The following is a 26669-nucleotide window of genomic DNA, read 5'->3' on the forward strand; positions in this document are numbered from 1 at the left end:
AACGGGCATGGGACATAAACGTTCCCACAGGATTGCACCTGCACATACATAAACAGACATCTGTTAAGCGGCAGCGAAAAAAAACCCAACTTTTCACCTTCTTGGGCAAGGTTACATAGACAAAGTGCTCGTGCAGTCAGTCTGTGCTGTCGGACGAGGGAAAAGATGATCATTGAGAGCTCTATGCAAGTGAATCTACCGGAGATCAGCGCGCAAAGGCCGTCGGGAGGGATAGGTCTGTACAGGTGAAAGGGTACGCGGAAGTGACTTACGGCTAGCGGTGCTGGGACCCGATGATATAACAGGTCCGTTTGCAATTACTTTCTAGTTTAAGCCTAGGTTACACATAGCCGAACATGGCCTCCCGACTCTCCCCCGACCATGGTTAGAGTGATTCGGCAGTGATTCGGGAGCTAGGTCGGCTGGCGTTCGGCTGAGTCTGCTGGCGTTCGGCTGAGTCGGCTGGTGTTCGGCTGTGCCAGCCGAATGTTTTGAAAATTTCAAAACATTCGGCTCTGGACGGAGGGTCTGAAATGGGTCGGCTGGTGTTCGGCGCGGTCGGCTAGTGCTCGGCTGGTATTCGGAATTGAGTCAGCAGTAAAATTAAAACCTTAACCACGCCAGAAACACTACTGACTTACTCCCAACTAGTTTCCAACCTACCCATAACTAACCCCAAGGACGTAGACAAATCTCTGCTAACTGATTCTCAACCAAGTGACTACTATATGAACGTGGGCAACTCACCCGCGACCTTCACACGACCAAAAACAAAGAAGAACACTAAAAACAGTATTAAAGCTAGCTATGATCCGAATTCGATCTCTCGGTGATGTTAACAACATAATAGAATGGATTATCCTACTTAAAAACAAAAATGACCCCTCTTTTGTAAGTCGCTGAATATGTCCATTTTAATTCGTGAGAAGGTCTGCAATCGGTCGGGGATTAGTCAGGAAAGATTCGGCAGTCTGCGGCTAGAGGTCGGGATGGTTGGGTGTAGGCTACAAAGTATTCGGGGCCCATTCGGAAGTAATTCGTGTACTGGTTAGGAGATGATCGGCGCATCTTCGGCGCATGTTCGGCGCCAAAGATAGGCGTGGCCCAAAAACTGGTCAGACTGCTCCCGAACTTCAGCCGACCTGAGTCGGCTAGCGTTCGGGAGCCATGTTCGGCTATGTGTAACCTAGGCTTTATGCTGCTTTATATCAAGGCGGGGTATTTTTGCCTAATTTGCATAGATTTGCATAAATATACCTTAAACCACGATGTCCCACCTGGTCATACCTAAAAACGATCGAGAGACATCTAGATATACATCATTCTATAATACTGGGCTAATTGCGGACACGGTGGCCTACGCTTTTCATTTTCTAGCCTCTTCTGAGGATCTCCTTTTATAGATCTTCCTTTCAATATGTTCAATTACTCGTCGACCATGTCCCCTCCGATCATTTTACAGACTCAGTCATGATGGTTATCGTTATCTGCGACTTGTGAACGTTTTTGGCAGGGTGCGCGTGACTGACTCAGCCACACCTAGTATTTGTACAATAGATTCTACTGCAAATGTACTATAGACTCTATTGCAAATATAAATACAATTTTGCCCTTTACAGCAAACTCTCCTTCAGGCCTTTGGCACGTATTAAGCGCAACGATCAAAAGAGCCCACATTAGTGGTTAGTACAAGGGTAGCATGTTAAATGTAGGATAATATAAGGTCACTATAGAAGTCGTACCTGCTCACGGCCAACGTCTCGTCACAAATGAACAAGGCAATGTGAAACATATACACCTACTCTACAAGTCCAGACATGCACCAGGCGAAACTGGGAGCAGTATTATACCGAAGGCTATTGAGTTTCGGTAGATTGTCAAGCTTCATATACACTCACCGCCTACAGGACGTGTCACTCTGGCTACGAGTCTAAAAGGTTCGGGCACGCTATTCGGTCTGCGCCACACAGTTCACCTCACGGCTGCACATAATGCCTCAAGTGAAGCCACGCAAATAGACCACTGCGTACGATACACAAAGAGCTTATGACTCATCCAGAAATGTTTTCACACCCTTGTGGTATGGAACACGGCCAAGTTTCGGTGCGAATCAGAAGAGACTGGTTTCGGTGTCGTCAAAACATCGAAGTTTCGGTGTGTACGTGACTAGAGTGAGTTGTGCCTTTCCCCGCCCTTTGTTTCACCATGGCCGTCATGAAAATTGCATGAGGACGACACTTGTAACCGTGATGTATACCTGCTACAATATTGCTATAATATCATACATTGCTGGCTTTATGTCTCAATAATTAGATTATCATTGCCTTAAATGCGGATCGATGATATCAGAAATATTGGGAAAACCCTGAAGGGGCCCCATAGGTTTCGAATGATCTTCCTGTTTGTTCCAGCTCTCGTCGGTACGAGCACAACAGACAGTAGATTTACTCCACCATCCAACACACGAGTTACACGCAGCACAGATCTAGAGAGTAGCTATGTGACTTTTTGTATGCACAGCTTCAGGGCACATTTAGCCTACACTTACAATTGGTGCTTGCGCTACCGGTCGTCGGGTTAAAGTTGAATCGTTCAACATTCAAATCTCAGGCAAGTATATTACGTGTTCATGCGTGTTTTTGTTCTATATCCCCATACAGACATTTCAAACCTCTGTGGAGAAAAAAAAATGAAGACTTCGCGTGATATTCTGAGAGTATTTCTGTGCGGCGCTCACAGCACCGGTAAGACCACACTTCTGACCGACCTGGGCAAGGCCGTGAGAATACACGGAGAACCCGAGGTGGCCAGGAAGGTCATCAAAGACATGGGGCTGACACGAGAGCACCTCGACTACAAGAAAAACCCAAAGGCTTTCGAAGATCTCCAGGTATGTGTGGTTTATTTTGGCATTCTCATTAGCTTACGTAATGCCTTTCATTCTTCAAAGAGGATATCAAGTAACTATCACCATTTATGATCTAGCAAGCTTGTTGACTAGTAGTACTCGACGGAAACGACCTAATTTGGTTTCAACTGCAAGCGCCATGCAACCTACAAGAAATTCCTTTTAAACCGATGTTAAGCGAGTGACTATGATATCTACTGTCCATATAGCTGAAGATTCTGGACGCCCAGTGCGAGACGGAGCGGAGAAATGCCGAGGCGGGGAGAGACTACATCGCAGACCGGGGGATAGACCCTGTGGTGTACGCTGACGTCTGCCTGGGGGAGGACGCCAAACAACGTCTGCTGGGATCGCATCAGGCCAAGGAGTGCATTGAAAGGTCTGGGAATGTAAACATAGCATGTTGGGCATGGGGAACCTGTTGTTCATAAATTCTACATTACTTCTAAACATGTATGTATTGAATTCTACTAGTTCCGAGTAGGACAGATATGATAAGTACTAGTATATCTCTTACTTTGCCTTTTACTGTGACCCTACCGTCGTTCCAGGTACAAGACGTCGCTGGTGTTCGTCCTAACGCCACACCAGGAGTGCATCAAGGACGATGGGTTCCGGATGATGGGGACTCTGGAGGAACTGCAGCGGTACACGGTTGCCATGACAACCATCCTGCACGAGAACGACATACCCTTTACACTCATCCGGGACCTTGATCGTCAGAAACGAGTTCAGACCGTCCGAGAGAAAATTCTAGAAATGCGGCCGGACCTTGGTGCTGAAGGCTGTGATAATAACTGATTATGACAACCTCAGGTAACCAAGGACACAGGGCGGCTCTTCAATTGGCAATTCAAGAAGGAGAACTGTTTTACCTTTAGAGTAGAAGATGTGATGAAAAGTAATCGTATGCGGAAGTATTAAACGTAATGAAAGATCTGAAGTGCAATATAACTTAAAGAAAGATCTGAAGTGCAATATTGTACAATAAAATGTACAGATATGGAGTGTTGATATAGCGTTTTGTCATTTCTTCCTAAATTAAACAACATACTTTTCTGATAGATTTCTGAAAAGTGATTATCTTCCTTGAAATTTATGATATCATTAACTTAAGTGTTCGGTAATCGACAGACCGACCCCCCCCCCCCTTCTTTATCTTCCAAAAACTCCAAACACCATTTTTAGTAAGACAAGATAATGAGAGTCGAAATATATTTGCATATATAAACGATCTCCCTTTTTAAGGAACCCTCCTCCATTCATTTTCCATGTTAGTCAGCACTTCCACAGACAGCCTTTGGTTGGTGCATTCAGATTAGGAATAAACACAATAAGGTCTTTGCATGGACCTGTCTGGGCATGTAAACATACATACAAGTTCATTCGCAAGATAAAGTTTCGACGAAACTATGACGTCAATCCGATACATAAGCATAATGTCCGAGCAGATGGAAGCATAATACATGTATCCAAGCAGATGTTGAGGTGGAAGATTCTAATGTTTTCTGACTGCCGACCGCCATAGTGGAGATTAAGATGAGCAGTACTTTTCTGCCCCTGACCTATAACCAGAGACCTATAACTATGTACATGCCTGCGGGCTCCAACGGATTTCAAGCTTAGGCAGAGGGCGCTGTTTACAATTACCGCGATGACGTCTGTGAGACAACTCCCCACCAAATCATATTGCTGGTGAATTCCCGAAAAAAAGTCCCGTAGTTTCGTATACGTCAGAAGTACGTCGGGCGGAGCCCTGAGAACGCGTAAGGTAGACCTGTCAGGGAGAAGGGGACGAACATGTACGGAGTGATCTCTCTCCTCACCGGGCAGCTCCAGGCCTGGTCGGCGGGGCTAACGTGCGTGATCGCCGCGATCGTGACAGGCGCCGCCCTGGTTCTCACCTGGGGAGGATGGGCCTCAGGCAGGATCGTGGATGTGCCGGGTGAGCTTCTTTGTCTAACTACGGCCCCTATTCCACTAGACGGCGATCTTGCTGTGACCTACATTGGGTTTGTGTAACTCTTAATTGGAATATCGTGAAAAATGCCAGTAAATACAACAAAACGCACAAAGCATGAAAAAGATTCGTTTTTTATCTTTAATATTCGTTGAAGGCCCTGTCAAACTCTACGTCGCAGCGCAGGAATGGGGATATATAAAGTGTGTGGAAGCTGTTCTTAAATAATGTTAGTTGGACCGTTGCAGGTGTGTCTACAGAACAGGACTGTTCAGAAATGGTCTGTAACTGGGGTTACAGAATGGTAGAATGCTTTCCTTGCCAAATATTAATTTGAAATTTGTTCATTCTATTATTGTTTTGTATTATCCCACCATATTTGCTGCAAATGACTGTTTTTCATTACTTTCCAATATACAACCTTTCAGAACGATCCCTAATCATACGTTAAGGGTACCTATAATCGACCTTGTGCACACCTGGTAACAACGTATTTTTGTCGAAAGCAGTCAGCTCGTACGATCGAGGCACGGAAATTAACTCTCAGACAATAAATTCTTGTTGAAATTGTCAAGACTTTTAGCAGAGTTTCCATATGATATAGTCAGACCCGCAAATTGTTGTGACCAACGTACTCGTTGACGAATATTTTGCATTTGCCATTGTTTCCGACACTCAGGATCAGTTTCGTTGATACACGTCTGACAGATCTTCCGACTAATTTCTTATCATTTCAAGCAACACTCAGTTCGCCATTCTGGCTTTCCCATGTCACAAAATGGACTTTTGCCAAGTTTCGATACACCAAGAATAACATGTATACTAAGTATATGTCATCTGTATCGACAGGACCCCCTTGGTTACTTGGTTTCGGTCCGCTGCTGAGTTTTGCCCGGTTCATCTGGATGGGCGTTCCGGTCGCGGCGGCTCATTACGGAAAGTGCTATGGGGACTTCGTTCGTGTGTGGATTGCAGGAGAGAGGACCTACGTCATAACCCGGTGGGTGCTGCCTGAGATATGTCATAACTCTGACAGGTTCTGTTATAGGAAAACTAAACGCAATCCATTATACCCCCCTCTATACACCTTACCTTATGAAATGCAGGACATGCACACAAATCTGGCTATATCAGACATTCGCCACCATTAAAACCTGGTATATATTAATGGCAATGATGGTGGGTCACCAAAGCTATTTAATGTTAGCGTATTCTAAGAGAGAAAATATGAGAGATTGTAAATGAAAAATAATCACAGAACCCCATCTAAATGCACATACACACCCGGTGCCTATGTAAGCTCTGTTGATACATGTTATTCCCTCCCCTCTCCTAGGATCTTGTAGATCTACACATTTCAATTTTAGCAAATCTGACGAGGTGCGGAAAATTCACATCAGAGCGCCGATAATTTCATTGCAAAAAGTAAACCGGTTTCCTGTCGGTACAGTACAAACACTGCGTAATGACACCAGTGTTTGCGTTTTGTTTTGAGATGTCCAGATCATTGTTATATGTTTGGATTGTGTGAGGTAGGTTGGTGACCGCTGTGTGCATTGTAAATGTATTCATCACCAGACCGTCTGCTGCCTGGTACGTTCTGAAGTCTAACAACTACTGCCGGCGGTTCGGCAGCAGGGCCGGGCTGAGCGCCATCGGCATGTACCAGAACGGCATCATATGGAACGGGGACGACGGCTGGAGGGTGCTCAGGGGGTTCTTTCAAAAAGGTGAGGGGGTCATCTGTTTACGGAGGGGGTAGTGTGGGTATAGGATTTGTACCAAGTACGTGCGTGTTTATAATATGGAGGCAGATCTTAGTGCTTAATACATGACTGTCACAACCTTTTGTAAATTTTCCATGGTGGTTAATGAGCCATGTCTATAAGATGTATATATGATATAAGATTTGGCAAATGCCCCAGAGCCGGCGTGCTTATAATGAAACGCAGAGCCTAGTGCTAAATCAAATGTTAACTATCCGTGTCTGTAAGACACAAGATGTGGATAAAGCCTTCGTTTTTCCGTAGAGCTTGCGTGCTTATGATATAGAGGTAGAGCCTAGTGCTAGCATGCTTAATCAAAGATTGTCACAAACTCTTGTTCATATACTACGGTGATTGATCTGTGACTCCGTGTGGAAAAAGCCTTCGTTTATCTCTGTCTTTGTCTGTATGCTAAAAGCAGAAACACGTTCTGAAAAGTAGTCCATGTGTCAATTGACCATATCGCTTAACGACCTGTGTCTGGAAGATAAGATATGTAAGATCTATACAAAAAAGCCATCTGTCTACAATTGATATCATATCCAACCTGCATATTAACCTTACTAATTAATCTAACGAAGTAATGACCTAAAACGTTTAACTCCCTTTGGTACAATTTCATTCAATGTAAGATTTTCTGTAAGATGCTAAATTTCTTTCCATGTTTGCATCCATCAGCTCTCAACGCTGACACCCTGAATCGAGCAACGTCTACAGCTGTGGACGCCACCTATCGGCAGATGGGTAACATTGCAGCTCTCCAACAGAAGACAGCTGATGGGAAAATTGAAGCTCTGGATTTCCTGCGACGGATTACACTGGAGGTCACCAACAACCTCACACTGGGCGTACATATCGCAGATCGTAAGTTGTACTTATTGCTATTCCTATCTGATATCTGCACAGTTTGGTTTTAGAAGAAACGACGGCTATGCGAAATGCTCAGGACACAGGTGTACAGTATGTATACATTTAGACATTTGGTAATCTCTGTGGTGACATAATTTTAAAAAATCATAATCTACATTGTGCATAGACTAAATTGTATACAGAATTTCTAGTAGCAACACAAGAAGAGGTATTCTTGTACAATAACACTCAGCAACTGTTAAACAATTATTTCTTTTAAGCATATGCTTACACAAAAAAAGCCTTCAACTTGTAAAGTCAACATTACCGAGCCAAGTACACCACATGGGCTGGCTATCACTGTTCAACCAGTTCCTCTTTCATCACTGATCAATGTTGTTTTCACTATGATATTTTCCAGCGGATGATCTTGTAGGAAGGATCGTTCGCTACTTCAAGGCGTGGGAATTCTTCCTACTGCGGCCTCCCATTCTGTATCTGATGACACCCATGCTCTACTGGAAGCACTGTCGGGCTGTGTGAGTCAACAACTCCAGTACACACTCCACATACAAGTTTCCATATATACATGCTCTGTTGATTAGAACATAGATTAAAAAGACAATCATCCAAATTGTCCTCTGCATTTCTTCGGTTGTCAGTCAGACGAAGTATGACTGTGGGTGTGGCAACCCTGACCACCACTAGTAATACTTCGTCTGACAATGAAGGATGCAGAACCAACTACTGTGCACCTGTCTTACCAAGGTTTGCACAGTTCATATTCCTGAAAACAAAGGGGACAGACTTACAGCAAGTGCTTTACTTTTAGAATACAGTAAGTTGGTTTGCCCTAACAGCAGCATTTTGTCCTGATTTACTCCTGATCTTACTTATAATCCTTGGACAATTTCTCAAATTGCATCCATCTCTGTTCTCCCAGGAATGACTTGAATGAAGCTATTGCTGAGCTGGTGTCAAACAAGAGGGAGGAGTTGAAAACAGCGCCATCTAGCGATAAACCTGACTTTGCCACGTGTCTGCTGCAGGCAGAGGTAATGCCCACAACTGAGCTAAACCATTTTATCATCACATTTTCTGATTATTCACTATTCATGTCTATTGAATTCTAAATCACTGACTGTGGCAGTATCAAATACATGTTTGTGTGCAGGAGAGAGGAGAGGTGAGCCCTGCACATGTGCAGCAGTGTGTACATGTACTGGAGATGCTGCTGATCTGTTAAATGTTTAGAACACTGAAGTAGCCTTGGCTACCAATTTTCTGTTGGCCACTAAGTTAGGCAGCAGGGAGAAGGTTAAAATCTAGTTGTACATGTTTGTTTACAGGAGAGAGGAGAGGTGAGTCCTGCACATGTGCAGCAGTGTGTACTGGAGATGCTGCTGGCAGGGACGGACACCTCGTCAGTCTCCATTTACTACCTGCTGGTGTCCGTCGCAGAGAACTCACAGGTCGAGCAGAAAGTCTTAGAGGAGATGAGAGACATCCTCGGTAAGGACTGGTGTACAGGGTAGGGGGTAGGGGTAGGGGGGCATTATGCTGCTGGATGGAATATCTAAAGATCCTTTTGTTAAGGACAGGGTGAGCTATCTTCTCTACAACAGATAAAGTTCTTGTCACTTGTTAATGGAAAAGAAAAGGTTATTGTAAAATAATGTACTTTTTAACACAGATAAAGACTAACAACAGGGTGTCACATTATCAAACACACTGTAAGGCATCATGGGATATATTCTTTGTTGTTCCCAATCTGAACACATCCCAGCATACCTTGTGAGGTGAATAATGATGATCATCTGAGCACACATTTCTCACTGATAAAAAACACCCTGCCATATGTCTGTATGGCTGTACACCCCCTGGCCCTTAGTCTTTACATTGACTAAGGCATTATCACATCTATGATGATATCTGTCTCCAGGAGAGCGTGACCCCACAAAGGCCGATCTGCCTCAGTTAGTCTACCTGGAGCGTGTGATTAAGGAGGCCATGAGGATCAAGCCAGTGGGCCCGGTCATCATGCGCCAAGCAAAGGAGGATGACAGGTTCCTAACTTACATCATCATTTACTATGTACTCATATCACCCGTGAAAAACAATATCAGAGTGGTAAACAACTTTTACAATATCTTCCAACTTGACATATACATGTAATGATATTTGTCTGCATTATTATCTGTAGCAATACTGTAGATCAACAATAGCATACAGTGTTTGATACATAGACTTTTAGTATTTCGCATTAGAATGTAGCATTTTAGTACTCAATGATCTGTATTTTACATATTTTGATCATGTGTGGTCATAAGTACATGTACATTTCGCCCATCTGGGCATGAATATGCAATCAAGATTATCATCATCTTAGTTACTTCAAGTTTTCAAATGTTATTAACCTTCGCCCTGCTGGGTTAGCCTTTCAGGCACAGTAGTTTATTGGTTCTAAGGTTCGGCAGCAGGGAGATGGTTAAAGGGATTCGTGTTTGTGCAGGATTGATGGGATTGAGACTCCTGCTGGGACTAACATCATCCTGAACCTGGCAGACATGCACAGGCGCCAGGAGAACTTCCCAGCACCGGACCACTTCAACCCTCAGCACTTTGACAACAAGGTACAGTATCTTTGTTTGTGTTGTCTTCTAAGCCTATCACACAGAAGGAAAATCAATTGGCTGATGAGTCTGTGAGCTAATTATAGAATATGTTCAGCATTCTCTTCATCATCTTGTGATTTCTAGGGATTGACAATGGCCATTTGAGATGAAATTGTATCACAGGAAGTAATGATATTTTCAGCAGCTTGCATTTGCTGGAGGATATCCTTAAAAAATATGATTTGCAAACTTCCCTTTCCTTTGAGGGGCATTTCCTTTGCTGTGTAGTCCTGGCTTTATCATGTTGCCCTATGGGAATCACTAAACATTTGACTACTCAGTCTTATATGTACTGCAGATATTTATTGTTTCTTTGTGACTTATACTATCTGTTGAAATATTCTGATCTTTACCTGCACATTTCAGTGTTTGTTTTCAATTGATTTCTGAACATAGTTTACATGTACATGTATATTAAATCCGACTTACAAAATATTGTAGTTTACACTTATTCTACAATGTACTTTGTTACACCTCTACAGGACTTCCAGGGTGAGTACGTTCCCTTTGGCACCGGTCCGAAGGGCTGCGTGGGCCAGTTCCTGGCCATGATTGAGATGAAGGCCATCATGTGTACGCTTCTGCGCAAATACCGCCTCCATGCAGTCTCGGGGGAGTCGCTAGAGGGCATCGAGACTCACTGGGACATTGCACAACAGCCTGTCAATGCTAGTTACATGTACTTTGAAGAGAGAAACTAGGCTGTCAGGCTTGATTGCAAAGTTCGTAAGGTTTCAACTACATTTCAAAATCATCCAAAACTTAGACATTAGAATAAAGACAGCACACTGTTAGGAATAAAACTGAGGCATATTTATGTTTGAAAGGTTTTACTTAAGCATAAACAGGGGCTGAGTACTGTATTTCCAGCAGACAGAAAAAGGTAGTCATCACAATGGACATACAATGCAGTTTGTACTTACATCAGCTGATAATGATATCTGGAAAATTAAAATGAAATGAAATTCTTCTGAGATTAAATGAAATTTAAGTTTTTCCTACATAATCTTGATTTTCTTCTTGGCGATTTGTTTACACTCTCCCTCCTGGCTGGAGAGATGGTGCATGATCTCCTTCACTTTCCTCTTCCTCTCCGCATCCCTGGGGACGAACAGACATGTCCGTTATACCAACTGTAAAAATGTGACGGTGTAGGGGATAAACAGCACAGGAAAACCTTATGTTACAAGGTTCATTCAGAATTGTAGAAGCAGCAAAACCAACTGTCTGTTCATTAAAACATTTCTTTTCTAAAAATGAGTAAAATATTTCGTTTAGTTGTTTTCAGTGATCAAGTAGCAATCAAAAACTTCTATAAGCCTGAGAACCCAATATTTCAATCTTAAACCATGCAGAAACTTCCCAAGTAGAAATAAAGAGCACATTGGACTTAACAATGTCCCATTTCTTTTGATAAATAACCCAAGTCCTATCAGTGACATCAGGAGAGTTGTGAGTACTGACTTTTCCATCTGTTCCTGGAGCTGCTGTCTGGCCAGGAACTGGGTATCCTTCCTGATCTCCCTCACCGCTCCCTTCATCTCTCTCTTGTGCATCTTCAGCAGGCGTTCCTTCTCTTTCTGTTTACGGCTCCCCTTTATCTTCCGCTCGGGGTTGTAGCTGGGCGGGAAAGCATGGAAAATCTTAGTCTTAGCCAGATGTAGATTAGAGGACACAGAATGGTCATAACTTACAGAATGATATTAGAAATTTGGAAGACATCCAAAGTGACACCACTTATATGCAACTCATAGCAATACATGTTCCCTGTTGTTCAAGTGCAAATTGTGGCTTATTCTTTCAAAGACACAATCTTAAACATCTATGCACCAAACTGCAGTGTTTGGTTCTTCTCGTAAAGGATAGCTTTAAACAATGAAGGGCAGTTATACAGACTATACAGATACAGGTAGCAGTACTTACCCCTCCTCAAACTTGGGTTCGTACAGCTTGAGTGGTTTGGGCTTGAGTTTCTCATACTGCAGGGGACAGTATGTGGTCTGACTGTGGTCGCCCTTCATGAGCTGTAGAAACTGGGACCTACCATCCTGGAAACAGGGGTCAGCAGAGTGGTTATTCTAATGTGAGGATGGAGTTGTATAATGTTAGTAATTATACTTTACTACAAGGTGCGAGTGTATTGTAGACATCTTCTGTGACAATTTTTTTGTAGGTGAAGTCATATACACGTACACCGTACATGCAGGATTTCAGTTAGCAGGCTTTCTAAGATGACTGACATGGTACTTAGAATGTACATGAAGCAACACTTATACTTTGTGCTAAAAACACGTAAACCATCTGATTTTACAGAATGTATTTAAAGTATTGATCTTATTCGTGATGGATATTGATAAGTTCAACATGTTAGATTCAAGTAAGATAGCGCTGGCCTTATTTTTGAAACTATCGTCAATAGACGCTCAGAGCTTCATCGTGATAATTGTAAATTTGACCTACCTGCACTTCTCGTGGATAGGCAGGTAACAGCAGGTGTTTTGAAAGAAGGTCTCTGATTGGTGAGAAAATCTCGTGGAATGCTGGGAGATTCTGGTACATGTTGGCGAACATGTTGGTGAGGTGAAGAGTGGCATGAGTGGCACATATTCTGGAGAGGAAAAAAAACATTAGGTAACTGTTGCTTCATATAAAGAGAATTATCTTGAGAGATATTGCTGCAGTGCTATACATGCTATTAGGCATTTGGACAAACTGAGTACAAATGAAGTGCTCTTTTGCTAGTATGTTACAATCTGCTCTTTTGTGGTAATAATGCTATAAGCACATTTTCACAGCAACTGTTTGGTGACCTTATAGCAAAAATGAATACAACTTGGCTCTTCTGACACTTAAATCATGCTGTTCTGTGCACACAGATCATTTCTTACCTGAAGTCATCAGTATCAGTGTCCTGTATGGGGCTCTTGGATAGACAGTCCAAAGGCAAAGGCTTGATACTCATGGATCTAAGAAAAAATATCAAAATATCAATGTGATAGTTCAAGGTTATGAAGATCCTTGAATCAGAGTATAAAGTACTGCACAAGGTAACTTCAAATTGTACAATGGGGAAAAATGAAATCACGTTTCAATAGCAAGTAACAAGTAGATGTATATGGTTATGAAAAGTTCAAATGATGTTAACACATGGTAAGTAAAAGAATAGAGAAATCTAAGTGTTGGTGTTTTATCCTGACACTTTCCTCATACAAACTGACTGTTAAGAAGACAAAAATACTCTGTACACTTTACTCACGTTGAACCGTCTTCTTCCTGTAAGACAAGTAGGTTGCCTTGTGCACTGTTGTGTTTGAATGGTGGGACAACTTCAACATCTACTGCTGGAAAGGTACAAATGTACGATTCAGGATGCTGTATTTACATTACAGTACTGTAACTACGGGAACTTAGGAATAGCTATTTGTTATTGTGTAAGCATGTAGAGGGTGATATTCTTTCAAATGGCCCAACACATAACATCAGACATGGAAAAGGGCTTTTAAAAGGGAAACAACGTGTACATTGAAAGACAAGATGTCTCAATAATTTCTATTACTACTTTCATTTTGAATGTTTTACAATAAATAGAGCTGGGTACCAAACCTTTTCCAGATTCTTTCTTTACAGCAAGGTAGAGAAGTCCTTGTAGGTAGTTTATGACTTCAGGCACAAATCTTTTGGACAGGGACACATACTGTAACAGAAAAACAGAGTTTTACATTAATTTGGTAGACACAAGTAGCCACAGAAGAAAAATTCAATCCTTCCATCCAAGTTTTCTATAATCTGTATCTCTTTATTCATACCAGTAGCTCAAGATGCTAAAAAGATTGTCCAGTTTTATCCCCGAAAACAATTTCATCAGGTTGGTAGAAAATAGGATATGGGAGATTTTTTATACACAACCAGGTATGATCTCCCCTGCTAACGTTTTGATGTCTATCAGACACCTTCTTCAGAGCTTCTGACTGGAGTACTGCTTCTCACTGCTATAAGTAGCCAATGTAGGTGGCGCTTTTGCGGTGAGAACACTGTCCCAAATATGGCTGATCTTTGGATATGTGTATAAAGAATCTCCCATATCCTGTCCAGTTTTATGTCCTCATCTATAGCCTAGTCTTTGAAACAATGTGATCCTTGATGTCATGACAACATAAAGTTACAATAACAACCCACCTGCAGGAAGAGTGTACAAACAAACAGCCCACAGGCAATGTCTCTCCCAGAGGTCACGGGGCACTGTGAAAGGCAGATGTCATGGTAGGAACTTTCTACAAACTTTCTCGATATAACAACTCTGGTCAGTATTGCATTGATTGATTGAACAATTGATTTATTAATTGTAAGCATTACTGCATCTGTAATTTATGCTGGTATATACAATTTTTCACTCAATGACGACTATAATAATGTATAATCATATAATGCTACAATTATATACTATTACTAGACCAGGGTTCGAAATACAATTATGCAATTTGCAAGTGATTTTCAAGATTTGCAAGCTAGTAAAAACAATATGAACTTGAATTTGCAAATACCAATGGATTGTGACTTTGTGTAAGCACTGCAAAACAAAATTGTAAGTGCTAACTACTAAACAATAAAGGCTACATAAATAAATCTGTATTAAGACATTTAGTCTTCTTATAATGCTATAAAAGTTGCTATGTCAGGCTGAGTATGTATGTACAGCAAAGCGGTTACATACCGACAATAATAATGCAAGTTACTTTTTCAAATTGCAAGTAAAATTTTTGCCAACTTGAAATAACCAAAAAAAAGAATTTCAAACCCTGTAGACTAGGGCATCGGATAGAGCAAGCTATGCCGAGTGTGCATGTACACGAACTATGACTAAATTTGAAAACAAGCATCAGTTAGTATTCAAAAAAATTACATGATGCATTTGCTCAGGCCCTTACATGTATGTAAGGTAGTATCTGTATCTGTAAAGCCGGTATAACCGCCCTTCGGCATAACACACCAGCTATACATACATTGTACAAAACAAATCAGGCTGTTATCAAACCTTGGTGAGGATCTGTGCCATGAACAACATGGCCGGGGTGACCACACTGTGTCTGAAGTCTGAGGTGGGGAACATCACGGACACCAGCTTTAGCAGCAACAGCTGGGAACAACACCAACACTTAGGTTTGGCTTCATCATAGCTGACAGGACAGAGTTTGTATCAAGGTTTGTAAGGAAGTCAACTGGCACTGTTTCATTCAAGATATCACAGGAATATCACAGGATACAGGAGATTGTAATGTTGAATGATGTTAAACAAGAACTGTTTCAAATTTTCTAACATGTCAATACCTCAAATGAATTAAACCAACGGAAAGACTGTTAGTGTAAGACTTACTGTGTCTACAGCTGGATACACGGCCCTCCCCTTCCTCTGACAGACAGAGTCAAACTTGTGGTATTTGTTCTTCAGTACAGTTTGTACTGTGTCAGCGGCAGGGCCAGGGGACTGCTGGGCCAGCTCATACAGGTGGCTGGAATAGGGGAAGACAACAAATGAATCACCGGTCATCATCAATAACTTCAGCTTGTAAAGTTATTTCCTCCCAAAGAATTCCTTTATGGGCCCCCATATAGTACATACATATATATCATTGTATCAACCAACATATCAGCAGTAGTTCTATTTGCATAACACAGATTTGTGAAATCAGTAGGTACTCACATGGTTAATCCATCAATCATCTCCATGGCAACAGGGCTTTGATTGGCCAGCTTTCCAAAGTACTCCAGCAGGATAGAGAATAAATTCTGGAAAGAAAGATATTTGCTTAACTTGACTGTTACTACTGAAAATACTGTTTCAAGAGAGATATAAACTAAGTAAGGTCGTCATCAAAACATCCCACAGTGTGAAAGGTTTGTCCCTACCTGCAGTTTTGTCCTGTTGCCCTCAGCCAGGCTAGGATGATGACATTTCCTTATCCTGTTTATGATAATCAGCTGTCTGTCATAGGACTGATCTTCCATGAGCTCCATAAGGTCTTTCAAAGACTCTGGTGCTGAGAAAGGAGAACATATTACACAAAAATTTTATACAAAAGAGCATTTCTTTAAAACAAAGGAGGTATAAACTGCTGACTTGCACAATAAAGAAGTTTTGAACATCTTGCTCTGATGCTTCAAGTATGTAGAGTAAGAGACTTGACATTCAAGCAAAACAACTTAAGGGATATGCTCACTCAAATCTTACCTTTGAAGGTATAAGGAAGTTCTGTTTGGGCTGCTTCGGCTATAGCCTTCCTTTCCTGAAACAATTTGTAGAAAACAAACTTGCTGGTCAAAATCATTCTGTGGTAACATATATAAATACATATAATCATATTGATTTTTACAAATAACCAAATAGTATAACTTTTGACAAATATTTAAACCATGCCACACAACAAAAAAGTTTGTACCTTTGTCTTCTCCATTGCTTTAGCTTCCTCTCCTTTCTTGTCTTCTCTCTCCTCCTCTCCATCCTCTTCACTTTCATCTTTGTCTTCTTCCTCCTCTTCTTGTTCCTCCTCCTCCCCAGAAACATCTTCTGCAGACTTCTCTGATTCTAAGTCAGAGCCATCATCATCATCATCATCTTCCTCTTCTGATTGGTCACTGCCCTCGCCTTCTGATTGGTCAGAATTATCTTCTTCAGAATGACCCTCGTCCTCATCTTCTGATTGGTCAGCTTCAGATCCATCAGCCTCACTGTGATACTTCCTTCTGATTGGTTTATCATCTGCATCTGTCAAACAAGAATGTTTAAATCATACAGATACAAAAAAAGACTTGTTACAGACGAAGCCACTTAATTGCACCTCGGACAAAAGCACCTTCCATTTAATTGCACCGAATCCCTATTTCCAAAACCGGTTCCCATTCACTACATTGTTAGTGACTCCGCATATCTGCACCGCGCATGGTCACCAATGCCGGATAACTGCACCAATTTTTTTTCAAAAATCCTCGACAAGTTAACTGAAAAGGTGCGCTAAAATCGGCAAACGCGGTACAAATGAGCTGATACCTGCCGATGTAAAGGCGCAATACCGCCAATATGTTTATAACTGTTTTGAGTAACAAAAGAAGGGGGTCTCCATTGACAGTTACGTTGATAGGAATCGTATGGGAGGTCCTGGGCGGGTCACCAGTAATCAGTAACCAAGTTTTAGTTTCAGTTCCTAGTTTCATAGCGGTACATGATTTACGTAAATCGACAACTGCACTCTACGTAATGTAACACAGAAACTGTCATCCCATGAGTGGCATGACGATGTTTCAGAATGCCTCCCCTGTAACATTACGTGTGTTGTAATGCGGTAGATCGCACGGAAAAATGAAAGAATGCAAAATCAAAACAGGTTCGTAGTCATGTCTTTATTTTCAGCAAAGGGTCAATAAATAAAGTTAATAACTGAATAATTTCGTCTGTTTTCTTTGTGCTAGTGTTTCTGACTAAAATGACCCCCTCGCCCATGGTGGTGCGGTCCAGCTGGGCATTTCGCATAATTGCACCAGCCGGATAATTGCACCAAAAACGCTGACAAATGGGTGGTGCAGTTAAGCGGATTCTACTGTATAACTGGAGATGACACAGACAACACTTGATGGCAAGTGTTGGTGTAGCACAATGAGAACAAAGTAACCAACATGTAAACACATTCCATGAAAGCAAAGATGAAGAACAATTTACCAGAAGTTGATGGTATCAGCTCTTTTCCTTCTGGTAGCAACAGTTTCCCATCTTTGTAGGCCAGCTGAAGTCTCTCTGGTCTGATGAAGTCAAACCTGTTGGGCCATGGCATCAAACACAGTAACAGTGTATGAATGTCACAACCTCATACTCCCAGAACACATCATTTATCTGTGACTATGCTTTTCAAGTACGTGTATCAGAAATACTGTGTCTAGTGTACATACAATACATTGCACAATCATGCATCGCTTACCAAAGAAAAAGCTTACCACTTTAAACTTCACTGCAACAAGATTGCAATTTTCTGTGAATAGAATGTATATGATGTATCCTGGCCGCTTGTTTTATCAGTATTACTTTTATTGTACATACATGTATATTAGACATACATGTACCTTGTACTTGAGAGAGGTATCATTGTACATAGACCTACCCATCATCCAGATCATCTGCAGATACATGTCTGTTCTGCTGTTGTTCTCTGATATCTTCCTGGGTTAGACCTTTCATTCTCAACTGTCTGTCAGCCTAGGTGGGGACGTGTACATTTAGGATTACAAGTTGACACCACATTGGCAAGTGTTCAGGGTAAGTCGTCTGCTCTGATTAGTCTCTTGATAGTTTTGAAAAACCAAAGAAACTTCATTTAGTGCTGCCCATTTAAACTCACCTCCAGTTTTTGTAATCTCTCCTGTTCTTCTCTGGCCAGCTCCTCTTCTGTTTTCAGTCGGTCAGAAGCCTGAAAAAAAAACACATAGTTTTTGCCTCCTGTTATGTCACCGTTTCAGGTTAAAAAATATTAAAGTTGTATGTATGTGACAATGGACCTGCAAGTTCATCAGGTGAGAAATATATGACACACAGAAGAAAAAAACAACTTTTGCCCATCATCTGCATTTGTTGATGTAGTGATTTTACATTTAATTTGATGTGTTGTTCCTGTTGTTCCCTTCCTATCCATAACTGTGGCAGAGGTTGTACAGACTAAATGTGGCTGACAGTTGTGATGAACTAGAGAATGAGGTGAAATAACAACTCACCTTGGCCTTGATCTCAAAGCCAAGTTCTCGCACCATGATGTCATAGTCATCCGCTTTGGGCCTTACTCTCTCCTCCTTGGGCTGTGACTGTGGAGGAAATAATCATTACTATCAACGTCACTTACAGTTGAGAACCTTCCAGCCTACATTGCTGACTCCCGCCAGAAGGACATTTTTTCTTCTTTAACATGCCACTGTTTTCGATCAGTTGTTGTGTTCTTATTACATGTTTTTCCCATCACGCTCCTCGGCAGAGAGATACATATTAGAAAAACGTAAGCACCACATAATTGGAAAAAAGTCCTTCTGGTGGGAGCCTGCAACAAAGGCTACCGGTAATAACAATCAGCATTATCATGAATGCTGGCTGAATTACACGTACATGTATGTCCTAATCTAAGAAAAGTGTAAACTAAGTGTGTTAACCGCAAAACATCAAAGACAACATCATCTACCTTCAAAAAATTGTTACTGCCATAACAAATAAGATCAAACGATTATTCACTAAAAATAACATTATGTACTGATACTGTACTAGATATTTGGGGGGATTTTCTTTTTCTTAAAACAAAGACTTACCATGCAAATAACAACAGTCTGCACTACAACTGAACTTGAAGCTTTTTGTTAAAGCCTTACACTACCATGTACTAGTTGATATTCCCCAAATGAACACAACTATTCAAGCCAAATATTTCTGTGACCTTTTTGTTGAAGTGAAGTGAAGTCTGAAACTCTGCCCACTGTTGGTCGAGTTTCTCCCTCAGGTCCTCCGTCTGCTCCTTCTGGTGCTGACGCTCGTGCTGAGTACATCACACACGGGGGGAGGAACCATGTTAGAATCAACAGTGTTACAACACGCTCGTGCTGAGTACATTACACACGGGGGAGGAACCATGTCAGAATCAACACTGTTACAACATGCTCGTGCTGAGTACATCACACACGGTGGGATGAACCATGTCAGAATCAACATTGTTACAACACGCTCGTGCTGAGTACATCACACACGGGGGGATGAACCATGTCAGAATCAACAGTGTTACAACACGCTCGTGCTGAGTACATCACACACGGGGGGATGAACCATGTCAGAATCAACAGTGTTACAACACGCTCGTGATGAGTACATCACACACGGGGGAGGAACCATGTCAGAATCTACAGTGTTACAACACGCTCGTGCTGAGTACATCACACACGGGGGGATGAACCATGTCAGAATCAACAGTGTTACAACACGCTCGTGCTGAGTACATCACACACGGGGGGATGAACCATGTCAGAATCAACAGTGTTACAACACGCTCGTGCTGAGTACATCACACACGGGGGGATGAACCATGTCAGAATCAACAGTGTTACAACACGCTCGTGCTGAGTACATCACACACGGGGGATGAACCATGTTAGAATCAACAGTGTTACAACACGCTCGTGCTGAGTACATTACACACGGGGGAGGAACCATGTCAGAATCAACACTGTTACAACATGCTCGTGCTGAGTACATCACACACGGTGGGATGAACCATGTCAGAATCAACATTGTTACAACACGCTCGTGCTGAGTACATCACACACGGGGGGATGAACCATGTCAGAATCAACAGTGTTACAACACGCTCGTGCTGAGTACATCACACACGGGGGAGGAACCATGTCAGAATCAACAGTGTTACAACACGCTCGTGCTGAGTACATCACACACGGGGGGATGAACCATGTCAGAATCAACAGTGTTACAACACGCTCGTGCTGAGTACATCACACACGGGGGGATGAACCATGTCAGAATCAACAGTGTTACAACACGCTCGTGCTGAGTACATCACACACGGGGGGATGAACCATGTCAGAATCAACAGTGTTACAACACGCTCGTGCTGAGTACATCACACACGGGGGAGGAACCATGTCAGAATCAACAGTGTTACAACACACTCGTGCTGAGTACATTACACACGGGGGAGGAACCATGTCAGAATCAACATTGTTACAACACGCTCGTGCTGAGTACATCACACACGGGGGGATGAACCATGTCAGAATCAACATTGTTACAACAGCCTAGAAATACATACAAGTTTTAACCTAGATACCTATATACGTATATCATACCTGTTGAAAGAAATATGATGCAAAATGAAATACAGAGTTTTCTGCATAACAAGCTGTTGTTTAGTTTTATCTAGTTATGTAAATCAAAATGGTACCTTTCTCTGCTTGGACTGAGCAATGATTTCTTCTATCATCTCTTGCCTTGACTTTGGCTTGTCGGACTGGGGGGGACGCATATTATCATTAGTCAGCATGGATGATTGTACTGATCAATCAATTGATCAACTGATTGATTGATTGATTGATTGAAAACACATCACATAAAATGGTTACTAACAAATGGGATTAAAATACACAGTACATGTACCTTTCAGGCTATGATTTGTGGACCTCTAAAACCTGCCCTTTTATATACATATTATTCATATACATGTATCACTATACGTCGTACATGTATCATTGTTTAAAATTTGCACAATTTGTATTTATCGGAGAATATACATCATTGTTTAAAATGTGCACAATGTACAACAAACCTTTTCCTCCAAACTGTCCTTAGATGTCTTCTTGGTCAGAAACCCTCCAAAATGGGCCTCCTTCACATACTCACCTGTAAGCGAACATTCACAACTCAAGTTAAAACTAATATCAAAATTGAACTTTCAGATAGTCTAAGCTTGTATTGAAAGAGTCAGTAGAAATTAACAGTGTTACTATAGGGTACAGATTACTCAAGCTGTTTTGACAACTACCGTTGATTTAGTAAATTGTGGCTCTGCTCTCCTATCCATTGCACTGAATTAGAAATACAAAGTTCAAACATATTGCAAAACCTTATTGCAAATGAAAAATGTAAAGGTAAAATATCAAAATTGAAAATAAAGATAACAAAACGTGGTACCTGAGAGTTTTCCGGTGGCGTCATCCTCAGAGTCGCTGTCTGGTTCCTCAAACTTCTCGATCTGAGACAGGGACTGTCCAAAGTGAGTCAGCTCCTCTTCTTCATTCAGACTGAAGGCACCTGCCTTCTCATGGTGAGTCTGCAGAGGTCAGAAATACATGGAGTCAAAAGGAATCATGGGCTGCAACTACAACCTGAATAAATGTACCCATGATGAAAAGTTACCATTCCATGTTCACTGATTAGTTCATGTGCTACATTTGTATGTATGGCGATCTGGACCAAATTCTGTGGCTCTGTGGGCCGAAGTTTGATCCTAGCTTTGATCGAAGTTTGGCCCCAGCTCGGATATGTTGTAAGGGATTGCAATATCATTTTAGATGGGGACTTAAAGCTGGCAAACCTCAAGCGTCCAACCTCTGCACAAAATTACTTAGGGGTGACCCGGGGTGACCCGGTATGCTTGGCAAAAAAAAGTGTGCCACAGCAAAGCCGCATTGCACTACCAGTGTACCACTAGCTTGGAAAAGCACTATGCTTCACCTCAATTGAGGATGACTGCTTTACCTTTACCTTTTAAGTAACGTTAAAGACTATGTTACATGTACACGTACCTTCCTCTCCATGGCAAACCTCTGCAGCATCTTGTCCTCCAGGGTCATCTCGGGGTCGTTCTCTCCGAGTCGCCGGTCCACAAACTGGTTCCGCTTGCCTCGCTGCTGGTACTCCTGAAGGAGGGTGGCTTTCCTCTGAAAAAAACAATATATGGCTCTTGTTGAGAAATGTGCAGATGTTGGCATACTGGCACACCAAATCCGTGTGTGGTCTTTGGCAGATCAGCCGAAGAGGCTTGGTGGGCCGAGGAGGTCTCATTTAAACCCCCTTGGCGGGCATCACTCCACCGTCATAGTAGGAATATTGCCTTTCCCAAGGGCACAGCGTCAGGCATGGCGGGTATCAAACCTGAAACCTATTGGTTCTGAGCCAACACGATAACCGTTACGCCACACCGACGCCACTACACTGAGATTGATACAAAAATATGTGGACTGAAAACGCTATTTTATCAAACAACGTACCACTTGAAAAATATAACAAATATAATAATACAAGTGTAGAAAAATCAATCATATCACATGAAGTGACTGCAGGACTGACCTTTTTGATAGCCTTTGACCTGGAGACGCCCGGCATGCCCTTGTCAAATCTGCGTAGCTTCTTGCCCAGGACGGTGTGCTTTTGTTTGTTGATCCGCACTTCGAAAGGGTTAGACTTAACATCGGTCTGAAAATCACACAGCAAAGCTCAAATAATTAGTCGAGGAGCATGTTTCCTTCTCAGAGAGTTTGAGTCATTGGCACTGTGCCATATGTGTGCTTGAAAGCAAACTGCTCCAAAAAAATGGGCACATCACAAACTGGTATCAGCACTACCACCCAACACCAACACCTGTACTTGTCAAATCGTGTGAATATGACAATATTTACCATGTTGGCAAATATAATGTCTCATAAAATTTTAATCTTACAAACATGCATGCTACGTCCCACATTACTGTTTTATAAGATGTCCTGAAATCTCACCTGTGCTTTCTTTTTATTCTTTCGCACAAAGTCAGCTTTAGATGTGTACTTGTGCTTCATCTTGGAGGCGTTCCTTGCCTTGGGACAGGTTCTAAGATAAAGACATGACAATCAAAGCATAATTTTCATGCACGCGTACGGTCCTTTATCCCGCAATTCCGAGTCTAGAAATTATGGCAGTTACGTTTACCTTACAAAACGTACATACATTTTTTCATATAGACATAAAGAAGTTATGACGATGATCACAACCTCGAAGTGAGTCTAGTTGTTCGTGTCTCCTTTCTCACTCATATTTTGAGCCCCCCTCCCTCCCTCCGGCCCAACGCATGTGGGAAATCTAACGCTTCACATGCGACATAATTTCCTACGCATTTACTGCACATTGATTGTCCTTTAACTAGGACAGGTAAATGAAAAGGGTCAATCAGTAACTTACAAATGTCTGGATGATCACGATATTTGTCTGGAACCTGCACTTTTGTCAAAAAGCTTCCACGAATATCAGACAGCGTGTTCTCACATGCGATCGGCCGCCATCTTGGGGTCACGTTTCGGGTCAGCACAGATCTATGGCGCCACCTAGCGAGACATGTAGTAATCCACCTGCCACCCAGCTGGCACTGTTTATCATACTCCCCTCGAGTTGCGTATTGTTATTCATATCAATTTCGTTTGTTTTTAGTATATAAATTCCATTGTTTCCTGCTTCAGCTAGGTATTGAAATGTTAGTTAAGGCTTACCATTTATCTGCTATCATTTTATCTATATTTTATTTTTACTGCCATAATATTACTTCTATGAACTTCTTTGGCTCACCAGCTAATACTGTTATTTTATTTTTACTCTTCGATACTCTCGACTAGATTTTGTATATTGGTTAACTATGATATCTCAATCTGCGTTAAGTATGTACTTTTAGCACTCGGCGCTGCCGATGTGCCACCGCTTCAAAGGTGAATAAAGTTCAAAGTTCAAAGTTCAAAGCACGCATTTTCAAGCCCAAGAGTTCTTCTGCCTGACTTTGGGATGCACCTGCTAGGATTTGTAACGGCAAAGCCGCGTCGACCACATTAGATTTTGATACAACGAAAATATGCTCTTTTCCCATTTCTTTCCTTTGAAAGGACATGAAGCCGCAATAACTTGGCAACCATCCTTATGCATACCGCTTGTGACGTCGTTGTTCTATCTCCATGCCGCAGTGGTTATCTTTAGAACAACAAATTTCCCGGCCGCGGGGCCACTCAAGCAGGTCGCCAAGACCGGACGCTCACAAGCCATGCGGGATTTCTTACTGAAGCTAGTGAGTTGTTGGAGTCTGGCCAAGGATGGAAAGGTGTCTCCAGGAGATGACAGGACAGTAGTGGGAGATGTGAACGCTTCGGAGGATAGAGAGGACAGTTCTGTACTAGATGTCATACAGCAGGATGAGACGACCCACAGAGGTAACATCTAAGAAACGTTAGGTTGTTTTGAATTGAGTCACTCTCTGATCTTGCTGCATGGTGTCAACGCAGCCAGAGTGATGACACTGATAACTTCATGAATGGCACTGCGAGGTTTGGTTGATGTTGCGCCATAGTTATTTTACGACACTCAGTTCAAACCTCCGAGTCGGTATCATTGTTCACACGCTGGCACACACACACACGAACGCACGCACACCGACACGCCTTGCCGCCAGAAGTCAATGTCCGCTTTTGGTTCAGCTGCAGAACTGTTACCGGTGGAAAAGTGTCCACCTGCCCCGATGTCCCAGCCGAGGCCTGGCAAGTCATCATCAGACGTTTTAGTTCAGCTGCGAGAAGAAGGTGTGTTACCCCTCAAATGTCATGGGGACTCCGTGGCCTTCGAGGTGCCGGCCGAGAAGCCCATCTCTTCGTCCAAGCGTCAGTCGCATCGCCCAATAAAGCTGGACAAGTTGGAGGGGAGGCTGGAGGATAGGCGGAGGAAGTTCCGGAAGAAGTCGGGAGAGTCGGAGACTGAACTGGAGAGACAGCTCAGCAACGCAGATGTCAGGAGACGGGTAAGGAAATGTTCATTTCGAAATTTTGACGGAGAGATTTCCGCTGCAACTTTTCCTGTAATGCAAGTATATCCAGACTAAGATAAGTACTCGTCTGTTCTTAGCTATTTTTTTGTAATTTGCGCAGGAGATTCTGACTGAAAGATCCCGCAAACTTGCCAACCGGGCTGCGGAACAGGCGACCAAAGTCACTTCGAAGAAGCCGTCTGGAACAGCTTTCGTCCTCAAGTCTGTGAGCGACTCTGACGTCATCGCTACACGGGAGAGCAGGGCATTGAAGGCCCTGGAGAAGCGGCTGGCCCTGAGGAGGGCCCGAGTGGCGAAGAAGTCCTCCCAGAATGACCTACAGAAGCGCCAGGCAGACGCCGCAGAACGCCGCCAGGTGGGACACTCGGTAACGTTACACGGAGAGCCGCAAATTCATGCATGTTTATATCAGGCTATCTGTAAAGCACGATGTATTTCATGTATAAGCTTGTAGCTAGAGGCAATCGTGTTTCTCATTGATGAATACATGACGAGTTGACATACATGGAGATGTTTGAAAGAAAATTACATGGTTATTTGTTTGAATCATTCGTTTGAATCCTGGCCCCCCTCCCCACCCCATCCAGGTTCAGATGGAAGCTACTGTAGCCAAGGCTAAGAAGTTCGCGGCCGGGAGCAGCCTCGGCCCTGTGTCGGAGGGGGAGCCCGAGGAAGACAGCCTCTTCTGGGACCAGGAACCCCTGGAGACGTACGAGTCAGACGACTCCGACTCCGAGTATGTCTTCTAGGAGGGAGTGGAGCTCTGCTTAAGCTCAATAAAGCTTTAGAAGACTCAGCTTTGTGATTCTGATGACTCTGAAAAGTTTGTTTTCACCGACATGAAAAATGGAGTTTTGGGCCTTTCTATCTGTGTCTGTATGTGTCTGTGTGTTTCCGCATGTTGTGGTCAGCACACTAGTAAGTCCAGAACCTCTGGATGGATTGTAATGATATTTGGTAGGTGGGTAGGTCTTGGGGATTCGAAGACAAACGTCAATGCTGATTTTGGGCCCATGGTGTGTGACCTTGTTTAGTGTATGCTTGACCAGCTAGAAAGCTTCAGTTTCATTGTCAGCTTTTGTTAGAAAGTGCAAAACGCACGTGACGAAACATACAGAAAAATTCTATCGATCAACAGTGAAATAGTGACTCTATTGT

General features: G+C 42.5%; 4 protein-coding genes across 7 annotated transcripts; 3 read left to right on the forward strand and 1 right to left on the reverse strand.

Annotated features, from left to right (window-relative positions):
* Positions 1–199: 199 nt before the first annotated feature.
* LOC136430808 (uncharacterized) lies at positions 200–3920 on the forward strand. Of its 2 annotated transcripts, XM_066421781.1 has the most exons (4): positions 200–305; positions 2661–2890; positions 3118–3287; positions 3460–3920. In XM_066421781.1, exons 2-4 carry the CDS (start codon positions 2690–2692, stop codon positions 3707–3709), a joined length of 621 nt encoding a protein of 206 aa, XP_066277878.1. In that variant the 5' UTR covers positions 200–305; positions 2661–2689; the 3' UTR covers positions 3710–3920. The 2 variants fall into 2 exon arrangements, with proteins under 2 accessions (XP_066277878.1, XP_066277877.1); XM_066421780.1 differs by lacking the exon at positions 200–305 and having other exon boundaries at positions 1718–2890.
* Positions 3921–4159: 239 nt separating this feature from the next.
* On the forward strand, positions 4160–13762 carry LOC136430810 (aromatase-like). Its single transcript, XM_066421785.1, has 10 exons — positions 4160–4853; positions 5718–5868; positions 6447–6598; positions 7313–7498; positions 7905–8022; positions 8427–8538; positions 8833–8995; positions 9426–9549; positions 9996–10116; positions 10641–13762. The coding sequence occupies exons 1-10, from the start codon at positions 4709–4711 to the stop codon at positions 10857–10859; spliced, it is 1491 nt and encodes a 496-aa protein (XP_066277882.1). The 5' UTR covers positions 4160–4708; the 3' UTR covers positions 10860–13762.
* Positions 10957–24027, reverse strand: LOC136430809 (nucleolar protein 14-like). Of its 3 annotated transcripts, none has more exons than XM_066421784.1 (26): positions 23894–24027; positions 23455–23545; positions 23030–23155; positions 22486–22620; positions 21872–22010; positions 21507–21580; positions 21126–21191; positions 19614–19712; positions 18910–18996; positions 18540–18608; positions 18303–18397; positions 17867–17961; positions 16593–16912; positions 16385–16439; positions 16063–16193; positions 15857–15942; positions 15530–15665; positions 15191–15292; positions 14335–14397; positions 13762–13852; positions 13415–13499; positions 13047–13124; positions 12619–12766; positions 12082–12206; positions 11623–11778; positions 10957–11259 (listed from the first exon to the last, which is right to left on the reverse strand). In XM_066421784.1, exons 2-26 carry the CDS (start codon positions 23512–23514, stop codon positions 11157–11159), a joined length of 2724 nt encoding a protein of 907 aa, XP_066277881.1. In that variant the 5' UTR covers positions 23515–23545; positions 23894–24027; the 3' UTR covers positions 10957–11156. The 3 variants fall into 3 exon arrangements, with proteins under 3 accessions (XP_066277881.1, XP_066277880.1, XP_066277879.1); XM_066421783.1 differs by having other exon boundaries at positions 13415–13496; positions 16593–16918; XM_066421782.1 differs by having other exon boundaries at positions 16593–16918.
* Positions 24028–24495: 468 nt separating this feature from the next.
* Positions 24496–26307, forward strand: LOC136430811 (uncharacterized). The gene is made up of 4 exons (XM_066421787.1): positions 24496–24903; positions 25168–25484; positions 25612–25866; positions 26099–26307. The coding sequence occupies exons 1-4, from the start codon at positions 24552–24554 to the stop codon at positions 26258–26260; spliced, it is 1086 nt and encodes a 361-aa protein (XP_066277884.1). The 5' UTR covers positions 24496–24551; the 3' UTR covers positions 26261–26307.
* The last annotated feature ends 362 nt before the right edge of the window (positions 26308–26669 follow it).

The sequence above is a fragment of the Branchiostoma lanceolatum genome, chromosome 3 (assembly GCF_035083965.1).
Source record: "Branchiostoma lanceolatum isolate klBraLanc5 chromosome 3, klBraLanc5.hap2, whole genome shotgun sequence".
In the NCBI taxonomy this organism is placed as follows: Eukaryota; Metazoa; Chordata; class Leptocardii; order Amphioxiformes; family Branchiostomatidae; genus Branchiostoma; species Branchiostoma lanceolatum.